The sequence below is a fragment of the Mauremys reevesii genome, linkage group 10 (genome assembly GCF_016161935.1).
Source record: "Mauremys reevesii isolate NIE-2019 linkage group 10, ASM1616193v1, whole genome shotgun sequence".
Classification (NCBI taxonomy): Eukaryota; Metazoa; Chordata; order Testudines; family Geoemydidae; genus Mauremys; species Mauremys reevesii.
This window is the reverse complement of record NC_052632.1, coordinates 12,190,482-12,214,466: the sequence shown is the minus strand read 5'-3', so window position 1 is coordinate 12,214,466 and position 23,985 is coordinate 12,190,482. Positions and strand designations below refer to the sequence as shown.

Sequence of the window (23,985 nt, the reverse complement as noted above, 5' to 3'; positions counted from 1 at the left end):
TGTCTTGGTCGGAGCACAATCCATGTCCACTTACCAGTTCATCAGCCATGATGCAGTGAACAGCCATTGCAATGCTTTGTACCACAGACAGCCAGGGGCAGCTCTAGACATTTTGCCGCCCTAAGCACGGCAGGCAGGCTGCCTTCGGCGGCAGGAGGGTCCGCTGGTCCCGCCGGTTCAGATTGCTCACAGGTTTCCATTACAGGAATTTGTTGTACGTGTTTAATACGAAATAAATAGAACATCATGACAGAATAATGGTCTCCTGTTTTAAGAATAAGTGTTCTGGCTGGGCCTCATTCATGCTGAGAGCATTAGGGTTTTTGTTTTTGTTTTAAATTCATAAATGAATTTAGTGATGGTTGATAGCACCAGAAATGGGAGGCTTCCAGTTAGCCCCAGCACGGGAAGTTGCCAGGCAGTCATCTCATGCTAAGCAACCCCTCTCCCTACTGTTGACATGTGTCACACTGCAGAGCTGCCCGAAAGAGCTGCCCTGACTTGATGCCCCATTCGGCCCTTAGCCTCTGTTGAGATTGCAAGCGAGATGGTGCTGGCATTTTAATGCAGGCCTTAGGGCATCCACTGAGCCACACTACCCCACTAAGAAGGGCTGCTGAGCAACTTCTGAGTGATAAGCAAAGGGCTGATTTGGACCTCCTGTCTTGGGAGGCAAGAGGCTAATATAGCAGGTCACTGCACCCCCCACCCCGATGTTCGTGTTAGGATTTGTGTGGCTGGCCCATTATCTCAGGCCGTTGTTGCTTTCCTCAGACCCAGAGCTGACCCCAAGGAACCAGCTTGAAGTGGAGAATCTGGATTTGTTTAATTCGCTTCTCACGCTGAGAAAGCGCCAGACGATAGTGAAGCTTTGGTGGGTGGGCTGCTGATTGTGTTCACGTCATCCAGCACGGCCATCTTGTCCCTGCCTTGGACAGAAGACAAAGGGGCTTTCTTTTCACCTTGGAGCTTTGGCTATAGCTGCTTAATTATGGGCAAAATCCCCACGCTGATGACGGCAGGTGCCGCGTACGCTGGAGGGAAGGAAAATCTTTGGGGGTCTCTATGCATCTTTGGAGGGTGTGGGGGGAGTTTTCCCACAAAAGCGATACTGAGAGACCTGCCCAGTACTGACTGTGTAGGAAATAGCACCATAACGTAGGCATGGCCGAAAGCTTTGCCAGGTGGAACAGTCCAGCTGTAAAGCTGTGCCTGTGTTCTGCACTTGCCCTCAGAAACATATGGCTACATTGGAACCGGAAGGCCTAATTCCCCGCTTGAGGAGACATACCCGTGCTAGCTGTGATTGAACTAGAGTACTGGAAATAGCAATGTAGCCGTGGTCAATAGTCACTCTTAGGCTACTATACTATTAGTGCCCAATTTCTCTTCAGGGTTTCATCTTCTTTGCGCTCCTGTAGACGCTAGCAGGAGGAAGACCTCAGTAGAACAATGACAACCCACAAACTGGAAGGGAACCCAGCAATCCTGGCTCCCTGTCCCCCGCTCTAGCCACTGGGCAAGCTACGGTATAATACTCTACCAAAATTGACCAAATAGTATAGTTCTGCCTTAATCTGCTATCCTGAGCAATCCCACTGGAATGGATGAGATAATGCCATTTAATCAGGCCTGCTGTGTTTCTGAATTGGCATGAAGCAGCACTGCATATTTGGTATTAAAGATAGGTATTGTTTTAAATGGATGGGATGACACTGGAATGAATACGGTACAAAAACATGTTATTCAAACCCTGTAAGTGTACTTGTCTTCTAAGTGCACTTATCTTTCATGGAGTAAATGGCAGCTGCTTCCCACCGTAATTAGTGAAGAGATGTTTGTTTGCAATGTGGAAATCTCCCATTCAGGTCCAAGGCTATTAGTAACATGTTTGCATTGTATGTCAAAGGCAGGGAATTCAAATCCTGGCTGGGTCAGACTTCTGAGTATAATAAATCTAGCATGGAATAGTGAACTACAGCTAGATGCATCCTGAGGCCAGGATCTTCCTCTTGAGCCTGTTGAATTGTCTTCTGTTGAAGATCTGGCAATGGACAAGTTCCAGTGCAAAAGTACACCTCTACCCTGATATAAAGTGACCTGATATAACATGGATTTGGATATAACGCGGTAAAGCAGTGCTCGGGAGGGGGGTCTGCGCGCTCCAGCAGATCAAAGCAAGTTCAGTATAACGTGGTTTCACCTATAACACAGTAAGATTTTTTGGCTCCCAAGGACAGAATTATATTGGGGTACAGGTGTATATGAATGAAGCAAGTCAATGGTGTCTTCAAGCACAAAATAAGACAAGATAGGGGACTAGCTGGACCATTGTTTTTCAGGTACGGCAGGGGCCAGAATACCAAACCGCTGTTCTGTTAGTGTTCCCGGAAGCAGGACACCAGATGGGATGGACACGGGTTCATTTCTGTTACGGTGGGTGATGGGACACTAGACTAAATCAACATTAGCCTCCTTTCCAATAGCGTTTGATCCAATTCTTGTTGCTAGTTTCTTACCTCTTGCTGCGTGTCTGTCTAAATTCTTTGGGGAAGAGATGGGGTCTTTTAGGGCTGCTGAGGAATGTGTGCACCTTCCAAGATAATGCTCTATAAATAACAATGAATAAAAACCAACGCAGGTCAATGTAATGGAGACATGGTGTTGTACAGTGCAAGTAGATGCCCATTAAAACGGCAGTCAGACTATATAGATTTGCAGAGAATGCACACATGGATTGCCAGCCTGGTGAAAGGCAATTCTGTGGTCTCTTGAGACTCTTGTAGGTTGCTTACACACACAGCGTATGTAAATATTAGGAGACCGGGAAAGAATTGCTGTGATTTAAATAGGAAAATACTACTACAATGCAGGCTCATTCTTAATCCTACTCGAGTGTTCACTGCCTTGGTTAAATATGCAGAGACTGATGGAGATTGCTACAGGATTAGCATCTAGTACCAGTCACACAGTGGACTGTTTAACATAAACAACTTGGCCCTAAGATTTATCACAACTGATGATAGAAAAGGAGCAGCGTCTCCCTTGCTTGAATTCTAATCAGGAAGAATATTTCGGACAAAGGGAATAACAAACTCTCAATGCCAGCTGCAGTGTGTCAGCTTAATTCAAATATTTTTAACACAGACCTCCAGGGGATTTACTTTTGCAATCTTCTTCAGGTTGGGGCGGTGGTTTGTTTTTTGTTTTTAATTCCCACCCTGCTTCAGCTACTGGCCAAGGCAATGACCCAACAGGCAATACGAGCCACAGCCTGCCTTTTGTTTGTGTCTTTGTTACTTCAGATCATATCAGGGATCTAATGACCTTCCGTGTCTCTGAACTTGGTGAAGTGGAATTATAGTCACAGGAAATTCTGGGCTGGCTGGTCAGCCCAGCTCCCAATTTAGGGGTCCAATCCTTTTGTTAGCTCCTGCACAAACAATACTGCGTGCTCATCTGGATCTCCTGAGACAGCAAGTTAATGGCATATGTTGCCCTGGGAATGAGGATTTGCTGAAAAAACAAACATTAAGGCTCGGTAATAATTGAAGGTGCAAGATGGTTCACTAGGCAAAATAACTGCATACAGGAATCACATTTCATCTCTCTGTCAACAGAGATCTCCTTGGAGATATCCTTCTAAACTCTGATAGAAATCGGTGTTTAAAAGGACACTGCCAACTTGGGTAAATGCCTAAAATTTATATACCTTAAAATTCTAGCAATCTCTTTGTGGATTGACTCTAAATATCTTTCACAACAAAGAGATTGTTACTGTGTTACAAAGACCTTGAAATAAGTAGCCTTCTTTTTGGTGTGGACGCTGAAAGCATACTGTGTGAGCTCCCTCTACTGCTCTGCGGGGTCATGTTACCAGAAATCTCTATCCCTAGCACAGTGCTGCCACCTGCTGAGAAAGCAAATGCTGCACCAGCCTCCCACTGTGAAATAAATATGAACATAATGGTTTGTTAAATAGGAGGAGTAAAGTCGTATCTCAGCACCGGAGTATAAGCTACCAACCGTGGAGAGTAGAACATCTTAAAAGAAACATTGTGAAGTAGTCGCTGATGGATGTTTTCCGGGTTAACTTCCTCACCAGCAAGTGACTTAGTAAATCCCTGTCTAGCTGCAGAGAAGAATAGTTTTCTAAGGCAGTGGTTCTCAAAGCTGGTCTGCTGCTTGTGTAGGGAAAGCCCCTGGTGGGCTGGGCTGGTTTGTTTACCTGCCACGTCCGCAGATTCAGCTGATCGCAGCTCCCACTGGCCACAGTTCGCTGCTCCAGGCCAATGGGGGCTGCGAGAAGGGCGGCCAGCACATCCCTTGACCAATGGGGGTTGTGGGAAGCAGCGCGGGCGGAGGGATGTACTGGCCGCCGCTTCCCACAGCCCCCATTGGCCTGGAGCAGCGAACCGCAGCCACTGGGAGCCACGATCGGCCGAGCCTGTGGACCTGGCAGGTAAACAAACTGGCTCAGCCCACCAGGGGCTTTCCCTGAACAGGCGACGGACCGGCTTTGAGAACCACTGTTCTAAGGGTGTGTAGAGAAGGGGGTTGAGGGAAGCTATCCTAAGACAGGCATTCTGAGCAGCATAAAATTCATAGTTTAGCTCCGATGCAGATTCCACTGGAAGCGTCAAAGCCATGATCACAGTTCACAATCAGAATCGGGGCGATGGGGCATGCATTTCAAGGGGCTTTGGAGAGAAGTATATACCATGAGAGTGAGAGGAGAGGCATTATTTTGGGGGTGGTTGGAGAAATACAGTTCAGTATAAGGCTTCTGTTCTGCAGCATGGTGATAGTCTTGTTGGTTAGTAAACACTGGCTAATGAATGCCAAAGGCTGAACTTGGGAAAAGAATCTGCACCCAGTTGGTCCCTGGGAAATCATGCTGGTATTAGCGTTCCCTTGTCCTCGCTGCCTCACCCCGTCACTCGTTTGTTTGTTTCATTCACTTGGGTTGACTCTTTGCGATTACAAGGCTGTAGGCTCTTTGGGGGAGGGACGGTCTCTTTACTACACATTTGTGCAGCACCTCGCAAAAAGGGATCCTGACTGGCACCTCGAGGTGCTACTGCCAAACACATGATTGATGATGATGGTAAAACATCCTCTGTAGGAATGGTCTAAGTATCCAATTACAGTCATAGATCCAACAGGTATATGGCTACACAGCAAAGAAAAACCCGCGGCTGGCCTGTGCCAGCCAGCTTGGGCTCGCAGGGCTCTGGCTGCGGTGTTGTTTCACTGCAGTGTAGACTTCTGGGCTCAGGCTGGGGCCCGAGCTCTGGGACCCTCCCACCTCACAGGGTCCTGTAGCTGACATGGGGCAGCCCTGGGTGTCTGGTTGCCATGTAGACATACCCTTAGAGCAGTGTTTCCCAAACCTGGGACGCAACTTGTGTAGGGAAAACCCCTGGTGGGCCGGGCCGGTTTGTTTACCTGCCCCGTCTGTAGGTCTGGCCGATTGCGGCTCCCACTGGCCGCGGTTTGCTGCTCCAGGCCAATGGGAGCTGCTGGAAGCAGGGGCCAGTACATCCCTCGGCCCGCGCCACTTGGGGCTTTCCCTACACAAGCGGCGTCCCACATTTGGGAAACACTGCCTTAGAGGCACAAGGGCTTGGATTGGTACCCGCAGTTCATTTTGCAGCACAAACCAGACATCCATCCTCCCCCCTAGGAGTTTCCACTGTGACATGTGGGACCCATTTGTGCTGAGCTCTCCTGAAAATTTGGCCCCAATTGTGGGCGCTGAGCACTTGAAATTTCAGCTCTTAGAATCTGTGCACTGTCCCTGAATCCCCTTTGGCTGTCGGTGAAACCCAGCTGCACTTGGCATCAGATATAGCTAGCCAGGTGCAATCATAATCAGTGATTCGTTTGTGCAATACCATCAATATTAAAAATGTTAATTAATAAGAAAACACTCAATCCTTCCCCCCTCCTCCCATTCGTTTGATGCAAGTGTATAGTTGGAACTGCTTTGATCCCCATCAGAATAGAGGCTAAACATTGAAGTGAACCATCTCAACACTGCTCCTCGTTAATTAGCAGCTGCAGGCACTTTGAAACATCTGTCAGGATTGCTTTGACATTCCCTTTGCTTCACTGGCTGCACCGAGGAAGCAGAACAAATCAAAATGAGCCATTTTTTTGGTGATGCCTGATCTTGGTTTCTGCGTTAAACAACAAATATAAAGCTAGGTGTTAGTAATGGTGCCACAGACGCAGGCTTCATGCCATGTGAGTTAATAAACGTCAGGGAAAATGATGTCTCTTCTTGGGTAACCATGGAGTAAAGAGATGAAAAATGCCCCAATGGGGTTGGGGAAATGTCAGGAGATGCATCCTGGTAGAAGGTTCTTGATAGGCTTTGTAGGCAGGAATGGGGACGGGGCAGCTGGATGCACATGCTGAACAGAGAGGTGTCTGGCATGCTGTATTTCGAGAGAGGTAGGGTGCATTATGACTAGAGAGGATTTGACCACAAGAAGTTATCAAACCAGCTTTCTCCTCCTGGCATCCTGATCCCCGCATGCCTCAAGGACTAGATTGTCAGCTAGTGCATATCAGAGTAGCTCTGCTGAAGTCAAAGGCATTTACTGATGTACACCAGTTGAGGATCTGGGCCCAGGAGCTGATCTTCCAGACAGTCTCAGGATAATTAACCCACCTGAAGCGGGGGGAAGGAGGGAGATCAATGGGGAGGTCAGGGAAGTGAGAGAGAGAGCAGGAGGAAGAGGGACGGTAAGGTAGTAAGGCCATTGTGGCTGAGGTAGGGAACCCTTCAAAATGACTTGACTTGAGTGCTAGCCCCGACTGGCAAAAGAACATGTATCATGCTGAAGCCAGGCTAAAAAGCTCATGCCCCTGCCAAGAGGCAGAGAACAAACTAAGGTTCCTGCAGCGTCCCTGCAAAGTGCATTCCTAGTAGTATGCACTGGATTCCAGCCCCCACTCTCCTCCAGTCACCCAGCCAGTTTGCCTGGCCTTTATTGGGGAAGCTTTACGAAGTTCCTTCCCAGCAGAAAAGTTTCCTCCCTCAGTAAACCTACTGCCTGAGGCAGTAAATCATTTGTCGCTGAATGATCATGAACAGAACACATTATAATACGAGTCAATCAACGCACTGCTCTCCTGTGGGAGCAACGAGAGACCTCTCCAAGTGCTGGTGAGTAGCTTGTCTGGGTCTCAAGGACTGAGTGAGTACTTGTTAAGCAATTCAGTTATGGATGATAAGGGAGCTCCTAGTTTCAAGGCCTCCTCAACGGGCATCTTGCCACTTGCGTTGATAGAGTGGGATCAGTCTGCAAGAAGAGATGCTGTAGTGAGTCTTTCCAGCTCTGGTTATTTGGCTTTCACACAGTTGTCATAACGGGGAAGTATGTGAGCATAAAGGAAGGGGGCTCTGTGCTTGTGGCCTCCATAACCTTTCACCAGTGCACTCTGGAAGAGTTCTCCAAAGCGCAATGCGGCTTCGCTCATTACCCCACCTAAACCTGAATGCGATTTGTATTCATAGCCATTGGGCGTTGCTGGATGGGGCAATGGGTAAGATCTCTGTCAGGTTACAAGTGCTCTGTTGTGTTCCCATGGTGCTCTCAGCACAAAGAAGTATCCTCTGCAGCAGACACAAGCAGCAGGATGGATGTGGGAGGAAATGACGTCTAGGGGACAAGCACGGAGTCTGGAAGTGGGAATGCCTGGTTCTGTTCTGGTAATTATGCAACCTTAGGCATTCTCTGGTCTGCATCTCATGCTCCCCATCTGTAAAATGGGGGTGATGACACCTCCCTACCTCCAGAGGCGCCAGGAGATTTAATTATTAAATGGTAGTTAAAATGAACGATGTAAGGTTAACAATAGTAAAGTTCTTAATGATCTGCTTCCCTTGTGCTTTGCATCAGAAATGAGCTGCAGATTGCGATCGCGGCTTTTTTTTAAATTTTATTTTGCTGTTTGAGGTGGCAAAAATCGCGATCTGCAGCTCTACTGCTGCCGCTTCAGTCTACGGCGGCAATTCAGTGGCTGGTCCTTCGCTCCAAGAGGAACCCAGGGACCCACCGCCGAATTGCTGCCAAAGACCCGGACATGCCGCCCCTCGCCGTTGGCCGCCCCAAGCAGCTGCTTGCTGGGCTGGTGCCTGGAGTCGGCCCTGCCCTCCCACACCATACACATGTGCACCCCATCCTCTGCCATACATACACACACGCATGCAGCCCCTCCCCCACCATACACACACGTGCAGCCTCTCCCCCACCGTACACATGCATGCAGCCTCTCCCCACCATACACACTCATGCAGCCCCTCCCCACACCATACACGTGCACACAGCCATTTGCTGCCCTTGAATGATCTCTTCACCATCATTCTCAGCAACTAAGAATTTAAACATTTCCAAATCTGGATGTTTAGGAGTTTGTTTGGTTTTTCTCTTCTCTTCAAACCAAAGAACTGAAAAACAAATCTGTTATGACCCAGTGATCGGGCCAGGATCTAATACACTCAGTGCCTCACTTCCTGTCTTTACCCACCAGACAGCACCGCATCCAAGCTGATAAATACACCTCTGCCACCCGATATAACAAGAATTTGGATATAACGCGGTAAAGCAGCGCTCCGGGGGGGGCGGGGCTGCGCGCTCCAGCGGATCGATTCAAGTTCGATATAACATGGTTTCACCTATCACACGGTAAGATTTTTTGGCTCCCGAGGACAGCGTTCTATCGAGGTAGAGGTGTAATACATTGGGCCGGGCCCTTGGGCCCAACTGAGCTAAACTCGACAGAACCTGGGGCTAGGAGCTGTGGGGAAAGGTGCTTCTACGCCACCCATTCACTCCTCTGCTCCTGGGATTGTTCGGTTTTCTGCAGTCAGAAAGTTGGCAACCCAAAGAGGCCCAGGGAGAGCCAGTCACTTTCTGCCCTTAGCTCTCAGTACTAGACAGCACAGCTGGTGTCCGGGAGAGCACAGCGCAGGGATCCCTCCTGTCAGCGCTCTGCCCACGTGCTTCATACCGAGTCGGGCGCAGGTTTCTACACCCTGATTTCCTGGAACAGCGGCAGCCCGGCTCTGGATCTCAACCCATCGCAGGCCAGATCAACCACCACTCCTTCACAAACCAACACTGGAGCCTCAGTATTGATGCCAGGGACTTGTCTGTCTTTGGGAAGGGATTTGGGGAGGGAACCCAGTGCAATTCTTATCCACACCCCCCCCTTTCTATCCCTGACCTGCTGCTGCTGCTGCACTTGAACCCAGCTCCGATGCTTTTTCCTGGTAGCCCTAGATGTGTATATCTGGGGCAGGTTGCTCTTAGGCAGAGGTTTCTGGGCTCTGGAATTGTACTGCTCTGCCGGTGCTAGGCGTCAAGGCAGGACTAAGGCTTCTGCCGAAGGGAAGATGATTTTGCTGGGGTGGGTAGGAGTGGGTGTGTAGGGTTTTCAGCGCAGAGAGCGGGTAACCTTCTCAGAGGCAGTGTGACTTAGGCGTCTGAGTCACTGTTGAAAATGGGGGTTAGGTTCCTAAATCACAAAGGTGCTTTTGAAAACGATACTCGGAATCTTTATGGGCCAGCGAGTTGCTTTTGTGCCTTGCCTGGAAGCTGCGTGACGAGAGCTATTCTAAATCTAGGTTCCCTGCGTCTCGGTGCTCAGGAGATCCCTACCCTGAGAACTGATTTTTTCTCTCCTCCTCTATGAATTGCAACTCTCTTGCTTATTAAACACGCCTCAAACGCAGCCTTGAGAGATGCTATATCTGTCTGCTCGCATCACCCCTTCCCCATGCGGGCCCCTCCCTCAAACTAGGGCTGCCAGTTTTGGATGGACTTATTCCTGGAGGTTTCATCACACGACAGGACCTTTAATTAAAGATTAATTTTTAAATCCTGGAGACTCCAGGACAATGCTGGAGGATTGGCAACCTTATCTTGAACAGCTGCCCAGCAGCTATTACAGGTGACGAGAGAGGCCTCTGTGTGGGAAAATAGGTCCACATTAGATCTGGGTGAACGATGATTTTAAATTGAGTTCGGATATACCATGAGCAATAGCCCCAGAGTATGTGACCAGAAAGAATGAAATCATGAGAAAGAAGAGTTGTTGTGTTAAACTTGTAGTGACCATTCGAAATATTAGCGTTCTCTTATTTAAGGTCAGGCTGAAGTAACAGAAATAAAACGCAGTTAATTGGGTACCAGGTGCAGTAAATAACTAGCAATATAAGAAACTGCTTCAGCTGGTCTTAGCTAAGGCCCAATAACTGGCAGTGACATTGCTTGTTTGTTCAAGGATCGAAAAAGGATTCTTAAAGGATTCATTGCTAATCCCTGCCAGACCCAGCAGGAGCCGACCAATATGAGTCTGAGCACCCCAGGGTTTAGGCTGTTTGTAAATATCTTGATCAAATGCTTATAAATGGTTTGTTACTGTTTTGATGTAGTCAATTGGCTTATTATTTAGGCATGGTTAGAGCAGTTGTATAAATAGCATCCAGATTGGATTTAATAAAGGAATTTACAGTTAAATTAGTGCTGTGGTAATAGCCTGCATAAACAATAATAATGCCTGTGATAGGGAGCTAGAAATAACCATCAAGATTAGCACTCAGGACAGACACTAACTCAGCAGCGTAAGTGCCCCATGAAGCAGGGACCAGTTAACAACTCTACATGGGGCAAGGAGATGAATAAGGTAATTTGGCCAAGGCCACTCAGGGACTCAGTGGCAGAGTCTCTCATATGCTAGAGATAATACCTTGCACTTAAGTCCCTTTCCATTAGTAGATCTCACAGTGCTTTACAAAGGAGGGCAGGATAGGGAAACCGAGGCACAGAGAGGGGCAGTATCTAGCCCAAGGACACCCAGCAGGCCAGTGACTGTAAGAACTTCTATGTTTGAACTTGGCTGCCAAGACTACGTGGTCTCACTTTAAAGGCCTGTCCCAACCCAATGATTAGTTTTGGAAACCCTAATAATACATAACATTTTCCACATGGAGCGCTACACAGACATCCATGAATGAATCCTCACGCTGCCCCGAAGGATGGGTCAGTACTAGGGTATCGCCAACTCTAAGGGTTCAAAAATCATGAGTCAGGTCCCTAAAAATTGTGGTGATTTTTTTTTAATCGAACAAACATGGGCTGTTCTTTGCCTCCTGAGCCTTTAGGTGCCCTTGGGTCAGACTGTGATTCCAGGCTCTTCCCTGCAGCCACCAGGACTGAAAAACAATGAAAACAGAGATTCTCACCTGATTGCTACCCCTGGGAACTGGGGCTTTAAGTACAACATCCAATATTGTGAGAGTTGGCAACACTAGTAGTATTAGGCCAGTTTTACAGTGGGGAGACTGAGGCATGGGGGAGCAAAGGGACTTGGCAAGACTACAGTGTATGCCAGTGGCAGGGCCAGTTTGAGAACTCAGGACTTAATTCCTAGTTCTTCCAATAACTTGGTCTGATTGCAGAGGTTGGCAGGAACTAGGAGATGCATTTTGCTAGAACTATGTAGTTCATATGTAAAATCATTAATGTGATTTTGTCAGTTTCTGTGTCTCTCTGCTAGTTCTTGGGATTGAAGGTGCGCCTTCTGGTGGCTAATGTGACACCTGAAAATTCTTAGCTGTTTTTAAAAAAAACTGAGTTAACTTTACTATATGCAGTGTAATGTGCATTAATTTTACCGGTAGATGAGAGTTTAGCACAGAGAGCCGCATATTCAAATTCTGTTTGGGATTCCCTCTGGATTCTTGCACTAGCATTTATTTTGTTTTCTCTTAGTATGATCTAAGTGAATCTGTGAACTCTACAATCAATTTTTTAAACACCCCCCAAAAAAAAAAAGTTGCAGCAAGACTTGATTCCAAACATTTAATTTGTTGAAAATAATGAAGTCAAGACAGCAAAATCGTCTGTCGTGGGGAAAGGATTACTGAATAAATGGCCACACTTAATGGGACACAGTGAGAGCACTCTCTCCCTTGCTCACAAATAAGAAATGAGTTACTGAGAGGACCTAAAATAAACTGTTACTCTGCTTGATCTTAGCCACAAGGATATCACCCTCGCACCTTTTTATACGGCTGCCCTTTTCTACATTGGCTTCTGATGAGCGTGTTAAAAGGATGCTGACATCTCAGGGAGACTTGCTAAATAAAGACATCTGCTTATGTATTTATATTTCTCCTATGATGCCTCAACACACCTGCTGCATCACTTCACCTCTCACCCCCCTTGTTAACCTTTCCCCTGTCATTGTCTCTGGCTCGGGGCTCGTCACCTGCATAAGGCCCCAATATACAGCAAAGCTCCTCTTTAAGCACATGGAAAGTTCCGTTGAAGTCAATGGTTAAAGTTAAGCACGTACGTAAGTGCCCTTCTTCATCAGGTCCTAAACCAGTAACTCTAAATCTTGCAGGGAGCAATGCATAAATATATATCCTCCGGGGAGTGGGGGTGCATGTGAGTATAAATATTATACGTTACTCTCTTCAAAAACAGCTCAACCATTCTGTCTCAGTCATTCACTAAAATAAATTCATCTTTGGGCAGAGACCAAGCCTGGGAAATTTCTGAGTGAGTGAAAACGGGAGGTTAGGAATGGAAACTGTTATGTGACCTTAATTAGAGTTTTGGGTTCTGAATAGCCGATGATCACGTGCACCTTTGCATGAATGCCCTGTGGATAAGAGAATATTGTCACCCTCTTGGCATTTCTCGCCTGCTCTACGCACTTGTCAGGAATGCTGTGAAATATAGCCATCTCTTGATCTTCTGCTTTGGGCACAACCTGGCTTCCCTCCGCTGCAATCCCCCGTCAGAGGCAGCTGCCAGAGTAGTGACATGGCAGATGGATCGCTCTGCAAGGCTTTCCAGTAGAGATCACAGCAAAGCTTTCTGGCGTTGCTCTGACCTGCTTCACTTCATGTTCGTCTCTGCCAAGTGCACGCTGCTCCTTTTGCTGAAGCACCTGCACTGGGACTGGCATTTAGTGCTTAGCACTAAAGGGTTTTGAAGTAAAGGTTCTTGTTCCATGACCTGTTGCCTTTATCCAGCCCACCACTGTGCACTGGAGCTGCTCTTCTTCACTAGTGATCTCTTCCTGAAATGAACATGAAATGGGCTCCCTAAAGAACAAGCATGTTCGTCCATGTATTTTTCACGTTGGTGTCTTGTTTCCAGCCAGGGGGCATTTCTGCTGTGAGTTACTGTTCCCTGTTAACTCACAATGGGGATTCAGGACAGATGCTTTTCCCACTTCTCATTGCAAACACGGGAGGCTTGAGTTTTCTTCAATATCTCTTAGCCAGCAGTGTGTAGCAGGGTTTGCCTAAGGATTGCTCTGCTTCGTTGCAATGTTGAAACCCATCCATTCATTCAGTGGAACATTTCCCAGCTCTGTCACTGACCTGCTGTGTGACTTTGGGCAGATCACTTCACCTTCCCTGTGCCTCGGTTTCTCCTTATGTGCAATGGGGATAATCATACTTCCTATCACTCCTCCCTTCCCCTCTGTACAGTGCTTGGAGAGTTTTAATGAAAAGCATGACTGAAGTGCTAGGTTTTATTATAATTGACTAGAGCTGGTCAGGAATTTTTGGATTAACTTTTTTGGTTGGGAAATGCCAATTTGTTGAAACCAAAACTTGTGGAAAAGGACTGATTTTTAGGGGGGGATTTTTTTGTTATACATTTTTCATTTTGAAAAACATTTGGAAAAATGTTTCAAAGAGGTCTCATGTTGACATTTTCTAAGCAAAAAAACAACAACCCCGTTTATTTCTGTTTGAAATAACTTTTGGTTTGACATTTAACGGGGGGGGGGGGGGTTAATTAAGACCTTGAAATCAAAACATATGAACTAAATCTCTCTCTCACTCTCTCTCTCTCGATTGGATTATCAGTTAGTGACAATTTTCTAGATTATGACTTTTCATCCTGATTTGGGAGAGGAAATCTCAAAAGTTTCCCTGGAATGGGAAAACTAGTTCCTGCCCAGCTCTGTTACTGACCCTTAATAGGAGTCAAATGCTGAAAACGAGAATGTCGCTCCCCCAGTCGGTTAAACATGGGGCACAACAGGTGAATATCACCTGGGAAAACAGAACACTGCCTGGAGTGAGTGCAGCTGGCCCAAAGACCAAGAGAGCTGCGTTTGCAAGGCAGCATTGTGTCCACCACTGCTCACGCCTGTTATTGAGGCAGGGAGGTGATGACACTCCTCAGGTGTGCCCAAGGTGGGAGAGAGGAGCCAACACAGAGACAACCAAAGGAAGGAGGCTGATGCTAGTCCTGGGGCCTGTTGCAGTCAGTGGGAGTTTTGCCACAGATTACAGTGGGGCCAAGATTTGACCCACAATCTCGCTGCTGCTGAAAACAGAAGTGGGTATTCACCCACGAAAGCTCATGCTGCAAAACGTCTGTTAGTCTATAAGGTGCCACAGGATTCTTTGTTGCTTTTACTTGGAAGAGTAGTTTTCCATTAGCAGGTTAGCATGGCCTAAGGGTCCCCCATGCCCTCCACAGCCAAATCATAGACTCAAAGATTTTAAGGTCAGAAGGGACCATTATGATCATCTAGTCTGACCTCCTGCACAACGCAGGCCACAGAATCTCACCCACCCACTCCTGTATCAAACCTGTGACTGAGCTATTGAAGTCCTCAAATTATGGTTTAAAGACTTCAAGGTGCAGAGAATCTTCCAGCAAGTGACCCGTGCCCCACGCTGCAGAGGAAGGTGAAAAACCCCCAGGGCCTTCCCAACCCCAAATATGGTGATCAGCTAAACCCTGAGCATGTGGGCAAGACTCACCAGCCAGACACCCAGGAAAGAATTCTCTGTAGTAACTCAGATCCCACCCCATCTAATATCCCATCACAAGCCATTGGGCATATTTATGAGACTGATTTCAAAACAAGAGACAAACACTGGAAATGGCCTAACTAATGGGAACAGATAGGCCAAGCCTCAGGATTCAGGATTTTAAAACACCCTCCTTTCCATACTGTACCCCCTGCCCCCCAAGTTTGGGACAGGGTGCTGGTTCAGGCCTATCTCTACTAATAAGTAGCGCCTGCTCCTTGATGGCGTTAGGGGCTCTTTGTTGCTGGTGGGTGAGATGGAAGCATTCTTAATGAGTGGGGTCATTAAAGATCACAGAGGAAGGAGGTGACTGGCAAACTTTAACATGACTTATTCCTCTTCCCTAAATCTGGCTACAGTATTCTTCAGTTCCTGTCCCAAACTGTAGTGCATCATGGCTCGCTCTGTTGAACCTCTGTCATGGTCCACCTATCTTAGGTACTTATATGGCCCCCATCACAACAGGTATCTGTAATGTGTTTGTCCTCACAGCACCCCTGTGAAGTATGGCAGAACGGTTATCCCTATTGTAACCATGGGAAACTGAGGCACAGAGAGACTAAGTGGCCCACCCAAGGTCACACATGAAACTGAACATTTGTCTCACAAATTTGAGGCAATCACCTTACCCAGTGGACTGTCTTTCCGCTTCACCTCTATGCCAGGTGCAGAATAGCTGTACATATGGGCTGTTCTTTGGGAACCTTCAGATGAGTTGCATTTTATTTTAAACGGTAATACTGTACAGGCAGTCCTCGGACTCACGCCACAAGTGGTTCCTGAACATCACATCTTAAGTCTAAACATAACTTGATTTTCTCACAGGAACAATGTCGACTTGAGCGTCGTAAAGTCGAAAGCAACATCAGAAAGTCGAAATAGGATGTCAGTTTGGAAACGTCGTAAATGCTGTTGGTTGTAACTCGAACGCCATAAAGTCGAGGACTGCCTGTAATATATTGTTGTTACATGGAGAGCGTTAAGATGGGATCCTCTGAAGAGGAGCATAGGAACAGCTTCCTGTAGACTTGATTTTAGTGTAAACTTTAAGAGAAATCAAAACCAGAGTTAACTTTGGAGGGTGGGGGGACGGGACGTAATTGCAATTAACCTGGAGGTGAAAGATAATTTAATGTCTTAGCACTTTAAAAGTCTACTTTTAGCAGACACATTTAATCCCACAGTGCCCTCTAGTGGTGAACTTTCAGAGTGAACCGTTTTCCAGTGTTCAGTTTTACCAGTCTCTAATGCTTTATCAGCTCACCTAACACCTTCTTGTTCGCTCCCTGCTTTAGAAAATGGGTCCCCTTTGTCACATGCCGATGTCTTGCTCCCTCAGATCTCTGTCTCTGTCCCTCCCTCGGTCATTGCAGTCCCAAACCAAGCTCTGATTCAAGTGGGCCTGCTTACATACTCCTGGAGTCTGACACAACTGAAGCTGGGACTTGTGGCTATACGGGAAAACACCATGAGACAAAACTGTCCAGTCCTACTGACTTCAATGACCCCACTGGCGGAGGATTAAGGATTTCAGGGTTTGGCCTCTTGTGACATGCCACGTGTGACTTACCCCAGTGACCCTGCGTCAGCCGCAGACAGCAGCCTTTGAAAGTTCACAGCTCTCCAGAGAGCGCAAAACACTTTGTGAAAATCAGCAGCTGCAATTCCCGGTCACAAAGAAAGGACTGACGCCCGCTGGCTCTGGAGAACAGGTCAGACCCAAATCACAGCTGATTTAGCCTGCCTTCTGGGCGCCAGCCCAACACCATGTGTATTTCAGTCTAAGCTGCAGAAAGCTACATATCGCCTGCCCTTGTGATGGCCCTGGAAAAGCCTGTCTGCTGACCCGAAACTACCCTCGATCCACATACACAGTGCCCATTGGGAGTAATGGGAATTGAGTCTTGGCTTTGGTGTGGCTATTAGGACACTGATGTCTGTGGGAGTCTGTCTCCGCTCTAAGCCCTTCTATTGCCCTGTGTGACCTTATCTCAGGAAGAGAGCAATCTCTGTAACTGTTGTAACGGTAATATGGGGACGTGTTTGCCGGAGAGCATTGTACCTCCCAGTAGCAAATCATCCGTGTGCACTCCCCGGGCAAGGGCCCAAAGAGTGCCTGTTAGATAAGGTCTCGTTCATATGCTGGGGATCACGTTAAGCCTATGGGCTGATTCTCACTCTGATTTACAAGAGCCATCTCCATTGGCTTCAGTGGTGCTATGCCAATTGTCAGCAGGTGAAATTCTGCCCCTGTGTTTGGTCAGACATGCCTGTTCTTTCCCCGCCCCTGCAGCCCTGTGCACATGAGAGCAGGGAGACAGGGATTTTGAGACTGCTGCTCATTGCAGAGGGCTAGGCCTAGTGCTTAACCATACGTGCCCCCTATGTAGCCTCTGCTCATACGTACCCTAGAGTGCAACAGGCTTGCACATGGTGTGCTGTGCAATGACTTGCAGGATCCAGGCCTTATCGTGTGCCTACAGGTATCTAGCAAGAACTAAGGCTACGTTGTAGTCACGGGTATTTTTAGTAAAAGTCATGGACAGGTCATGGGCAATAAACAAAAATTCACGGCCCATGACCTTCCATGACTTGTACTATATCCCCCTGACTAAAACTTGGGCCGGGGGGCTATGGGTGCTCTGGGGAGGGAGGTCTGGGGGTGATGCAGGTGCTAGGAGGGTGGCCCAGGACTCACACTGGTGCTGGGGGGGATGGGTGGGTGGCTGCACATGGCCCAGGACCTCTGCAGGCACTGGGGGCGGGGGGGGGGGGGGAAGCCCAGGACCCCAGCTGGCGCTGCAGGAGTGGGGAGTTGCAGGGCTGGCAGGCTCGCTACCTGGCTCTGACTGGCATGTCCCTGCAGCTCCTAGGGGGAAGGAAGGCCGGGGGGCTCTGCACACTGCTCCCACGACAAGCGTCAGCTCTGCAGCTCCCTTAGGCCGGGAACCGCAGCCAATGGGAGCTGCGGGGGCGATGCACAGAGCCCCCTGGCCCCTCCGCCTAGGAGCTGCAGGGACATGCCAGCCACTTCCGGGGAAGCCTTCCCCAGGTAAGCACCGCCCCACACCCCAACCCCCTGCCCTAGCCCTGAGGCCCCTCCCACACCCAAACTGCTGCTGGCCCAGGGGCTGCCCGAACAGTCGGGCAGCCCCTGAGCCAGCCGCACTGGCCACTGCAAAAGTCACGGGATCTGTGACCTCCGTGGCAGACACGCAGCCTTAGAAATAACACATACGGGGCTAATTCGCAATGGATCCCTCAGTCAACAAAACTCGGACTTTGCATGCGCACACAATTATTATTACTGTCTAGCACTATTCTGATTATTAATATTCCATATTGGCATATAAACAAATGATTAGTGCATAACTCTGTGCGTACCCACACACACCCAGCAGATCCTTGCTCATGCCCATGCGGACTGGCAAAGCACCTGTGAATCAGTGAACCTTGTCAACTAGCGAAAAAGTGTTCAAACACGCTGATAACACCTGAATGCTGCATTGCAAAAAGTGTGCTGCTTTCCTTTCCTTTCCTTTCGTCAGCTGCAGTTTGGTTTGAATGCTGATGCTGCGGAGAGTTTGAGTAAGTGTACTGTGGGGTATTTAATAAAAGTACCATTGTCTCCGTCACTTGTGGCTTTGCTGGAGTGCAGCTAGATGGGGGAGATCCTGCCAGCGTTAGTGTAGAGTTTCAGGTTAGTAAGTTTCTCCTGCACATTCGCTGTGCCATATGCCTGAGTCTGAAATGTGGCAGATGGCAGCGTGGGCTCGTATCTAGCAATCTCCAGCACACAGTCTGAAGTGGGGACTGAATGGGATTTATCTTAGCTCAAGATCAGCATTTCCCATTATGCCGAGTTCAGCCATGCTCTGTAGGCTGCGACTTATTCTTTCTCAGTAGGTCTGTTGCAATGTTACCTTTGCCTCTCAAAGTGCGTCAAGACAATATTACAAGTGAATCCTCTTAGATAACTAGTAACCTCAAGAAGTGTTTTCCCTTTAAAAACCATCCATCTCGGTAACAGCACCAGGCTAGCATGGTGCTTTGGACAAATCCAGCCCTAGCACTGCCTCCATCCCTTCTCGCTGTATCTAGAGATGCTCCCTTCCCCTCTGCCCCCACCCCCATCCATCCATGTCACTGCCATCCATAAACAAATCCACTAGCCCCACAGTACTCCAGGGGCCAGCAGAAAGTTGATCTGCTTATTTTTAGAAACCTCTGCAGTCTTCATCCAGCCGCCCCCTCCCGCGCCAGCTTCCTTCATGCATTTTTACACTGATGGCAAGAAATCCTTCTCCTCTGCAGCTCCCACCCCCTGCAACAGTCTTTCTTGGACCCCATTCCCCTGAGAGAGATCCCATCCCTCTAGTGTTTGAGCTGTGAAGAGGCTCACAACACCTCACAGACATTAGTAAACATACCCTTTCCTCACCAATGTGAAGTGAAGGAGTATCCTCATTTTACAGAGGGGGAAGAGGGGCGCAAGGAGATTAAGGCTTGGAGTGTCAAAGGAGCCCAAGTGATTTGGGAGCACAAGTCCTGTTGACCTCCCATAGGATTTAGGCACACACTGGGCTTTTGAATTTCCTACCATAAGTGACTTACCCAAGGTCACACCCATAGTTTGCACTGAAGAGGGAGATCGAATCCTGATCTCCCAGCCTGGTGATTTAACCACAAGGCCACCATCTCTCCCTTACATCATTTACAAAAATCTCCTCAGAGGCCCTCTCTTTTTCCCAGCCTCTCCCTTTCTCTCTCCCCTTATTGGTCTTGATTTCGGTACCAGTATCGGTGAGCTCTGTTTGCATTCAAGACGCTGGAGGAGATAATGGTTGCTCCACTGCGTCAGTTATTAAAGCCAAGCCGCACTTTTAAAGGAACTAATATGCTCAGAACTAAGGCAAAGTTATTTCTGGCCAGGCAAACTCTTGCATTCTGCCCAGCCAGGCTTTCGTCAGGGCACATGTGTTTTTTTTTCAGTGGCCTTGGTGTTCCTTCGTGGCTATTAACAGGCCACTGCTTTTCTCCAGCTCCTCTCTGCCCCCAGCTGTGCAGATCATTTCTCTGATTGCTGAGAACTGCGCTATGAGAAAATGCTTCAGGATGAAATAATGTTTCGGGTTAAAGGGCTGGGAGGCTGCAGTTAACCAGTGCATTATCGATCCGTCAAGGTGTCAGGGCAGCGGCAGACAGCTTCTCTGGCTGGCTTCGCAGAGGGGACAAGGGATGCATCTCACTGCCAAACTGAAGTGTGAGTTCAATATACAGAGCGCAGGCAGAGGCAGGGTGGTGGGGAGAGAAATGGCCCAGCTGCGCTGGGACTCAGATAGCTCCTTGCAGGCCCCAGGGGGGGATGAGCCCCATCCAGCTCCTTTGATGTCCCTTCACCTGCCCCCATGAACAGTGTTATGCTGGGGCACATCAGTGGAGTGGCAGGGTGGGAGCTGCAGCTTTCAGGGAGCATTTCAACAGCTGAAAGGGCACATTTACACCATCTACTATACCAGCTCGATATATCAGGGATAGGCTGGCCCCAGGCACTGAAAGCATCCAGGCCTGTCTGGTAAATGGCCAGTATTAAACCTGGCTGGACACAGATGAGGATTTCTCTGATGGAATCTGCCCTGGGAGAAAAGTTGTGTCTGCTGTAGCTTGTGCTCGTAGCAAGGCGTCCTGGGAAGTGACCCTACCAGTTGAGACCTGGGGACATCTGGCTACTAAGCTATTTGTTGCACTTACCATGAAAATCAGGGTCCAGACACCCCAACAGAAGAACAGGGGGTCTGAACCCCAAAGAATAAGCAATTGAATTAACTGCTCGTATACAATGTTGTTCTGCATAAAAATATATCGCGTAAGGTCTCCTATGAAAGCTTGTAATGTTCTGAACTTGATGGTCATTATGAGATATGTTTACAAACTGTGGTCATGAGTTCATGTATTTGTCTGTATATATAAAACTGTACTCCTAATTTGTGCTACAACATTCAGCTCCACCTCCTGACGCGGCGGTGGGCAGTCAGCCAGGGAGGGGCTGCCTCCCCAACCAGATGAGACTAGCTCCAAGCACCTAGGAGAAGACAAATGGTGGGCCTTTACACTTAATGGGAAGACATTGAGACACCCTGGCTATCAAGTTAAGAGGGAACTTCTCCTGCTCTCAGTGACCATGCAAGAGAGAGAGAGAGAACTGCAAACCCTTTTAAAAGGGAAGGGTTTGGAAGTGAAATCTAGCCAGAAACTGAGGGACAGCATCTAGGCGGGAAGCTGTCTGGGAAACACTGATCGCCCTTGCAGTTAGGAGGTATGCTGATGTAACCCACACACCTCCTGGGTGTGGTGTTCTGTCCTATCTAGTGGCACTAAGCCCACTTAGAGAGAGAGAGATAAAATGAGTCTGCTCTACAGCCTTAGCTAACAGCCACTTGGCTTTTAGCTCACGCTGTAGAGGCTCATGCACTAAGCTCCAGAGATCCCCGGTTCGATCCTGTCCGCTGACGACCAGGGTCTGTCGGCATTACACTGGGACACTGTTCAAAGGCAATAGGTACCTTGTATTAAAACAGGGGTTTCATCTAATTTAAAAGAGTAAAGCCTGAGGTTCCATTTTGATGTTTATTTTCTGTGTAACTTGCATGTATTTGCTTCCCCTCACGATTTCATCTTTGGCTCTGGGGGGGGGGGGTTCTGCTTAATAAGCTTTTTGTTCATTTTTACCCCAAGCGGGTCTCTGGTATGCAAACTGTATGGAGTGTACATGTCCGAGCAGGCTGGGGGCTGGTTTCACACCTTGGGGGGGCTGACAAACCAGAAGAGAAAAGTCCGAGTATCTGTTAGTTAAGAACTCAGCATGGACAGGTTTGGGGAGACTCGGGACTGGAAGGGCTTGGGGTCACCAGCAAAGCATAACTAGGCTGAGGGGGCCAGGATAAGACTTTGTGCGTGTGGAGGGGCTACTGGTGTCAGGTCTCTGAACCAAAGAGGCCCAGCATAAAGGCACCAAGATTTACAGGGCAGGAGGTGACAGAACCTCTTCCTGGTCTGGGTGGTCCCCAAAATGTCTCACTTACAAACCATCCCTTCAGGTGTATAGAATCCTTCCTGGCATTCAACCCCACCCATCCCTCTCCTCTGAGGAGCCGGGACAGAGCAGAGAGCATTAGGGGGGAGCCCTTGTGTTCAAAGCATGTGTCCAACCGCATGACATCTCCATGCTCTACAACCGTGTTTCTCAAACTGGAGGTCCCGACCCAGAAGGGGGTCACAAGGCTATTGAAGGGGGATCACGAGATCACAACAATGTCATTGGGGGCAAAGAGGAGTTGTGGGGGATACAGCAGCTGCTGCTCTCTGGCCACCCTGCTCTGAAGGCAGCACCACCACCAGCAGCGCTGCAGACGTAAGGGTGGCAATACCATGAGTGTGCACCTATGATTATATACCGTAATTTGCTATCACTTGTAAGGGGAGCGGTGTCACAGCCTGAAATATTTTCAAAGGGCGGCCCAGCAAAAAAATGTTTGAGAACCCCACTCTACGATATTCTTTGGAAGCAAATCTTGACTCGATGTCAGTACGGCCTGGATTTGGCCTAATGTGTGATGAACAATTTGTGCCTGGTGTTTAATTTCCCTGTGTTGTTTTCTGCTTCTTTGCAGGGATCCTGTTTACAATGCTGGTATTTGGACCAGCCTGTGGATTTATCTTGGGCTCCTTCTGTACCAAAATCTATGTGGACGCTGTCTTCATTGACACAAGTAAGGCGAATTGTTTCTGAGTTGCTGTTAAAGAGCATTAACGATGTACTGCAGGACTAAGATGTTGAGATTCACCCATAAAGCCCCCTCTCACTGAGTCTCTTAGGCTCATGAGCATAACAAGGCACAAGGAGATCCTTTTGAGTGAGACTCAGCTGCTGGGTGGGATTCAAAGCCTTTCACCTCGATTCCAGTGGAGAAGAAGTTGGAAGTGGCTGGAAATTGTTACCATCTGGGGTGGTTTGGAATCTTATGTTAAATGAGTCTGAGGGGATCATAGCCCATTTCTTAGTAGACAGACGTCCGCATCGAGATGCCACCATCACAGCTAGTGCTAGCTAGCTCCCATGCATGCAGCCTCCACCAAGGGACTGAGGACAGTATAGGCCATGGAGAACAAACCCCCCGTTTTGCCACTACAGGAAGTCTTTGCAACCTAGGGTAGAGTAGAGTGACCAGATGTCTCAATTTTATAGGGGCAGTCCTGATTTTTGGGTCTTTTTCTTATATAGGCTCCTATTACCTCCCACCTCCTGTCCCGATTTTTCACATTTGCTGTCTGGTCACCCTAGGGTAGAGGCATATCAATAAGGAAGCTTCTGGTGCTGTCTGTGCACTACCTCTCTTGGTGATAGTTGCTATGTGACTCTCCTCCCTGAGCCCTGCTATTTATTTTTTCACAGTTACTGATATTCTGAATGTCTCTCTCTCTCTCTCTCGATCTGTCTTTCTGTCTCCTCTTCTATTTTTAGGTATATTATTCCTTTTGTCAGTAGAGTCCAGTTACACCGGGGGTGGGCAAACTTTTTGGCCCAAGGGCCACATCTGGGTGGGGAAATTGCATGCAGGGCCATGAATGTAGGGCTGGGGCAGGGGGTTGGGGTGCAGAAGGGGTCCAGAGTGTGGGAGGGGGCTCAGGGGGGTTGGGGTGTGGGAGGGAGTGCGGGGTGTGAGAGGCGGTGCAGTGTGTAGGGTGTGTAGGAAGGGGCTCAGGGCAGGGAGTTGGAGTGCAGGAGTGGTGCAGGGTGCGGCAAGGGACTCAGGGCTGCAGGAGGGGTGCAGGGTGCGACAGGCGGCTCAGGGCAGGGGGTTGGGGTGCAGGAGAGGTGCAGGGTGTGGCAGGAGGCTCAGGGCAGGAGGTTGGGATGCAATAGGGGTGTGGGGTGCGACAGGGGCTCAGGGCAGGGAGTTGGGGTGCAGTAGGGGTGTGGGGTGCGATGGGGCTCAGGGCAGGGGTTGGGGTGCAGTAGGGGTGTGGGGTGCGACAGGGGCTCAAGGCAGGGGTTGGGGTGCAGTAGGGGTGCAGGGTGTGGCAGGAGGCTCAGGGCAGGGGTTGGGGTGCAG

At 48.6% G+C, this 23,985-nt stretch overlaps 1 protein-coding gene across 2 annotated transcripts in view; it reads left to right on the top strand.

Moving 5' to 3' along the window:
- The window catches only part of SLCO3A1 (solute carrier organic anion transporter family member 3A1), a 218,713-nt gene that overhangs the window by 139,148 nt on the left and 55,580 nt on the right, over window positions 1-23,985 (top strand). For both annotated transcript variants that reach the window (XM_039491807.1, XM_039491808.1), the window contains exon 3: window positions 22,543-22,641. In XM_039491807.1, the coding sequence (XP_039347741.1) occupies window positions 22,543-22,641 (99 nt within the window). The remainder of the gene's footprint in view (window positions 1-22,542; window positions 22,642-23,985) is intronic.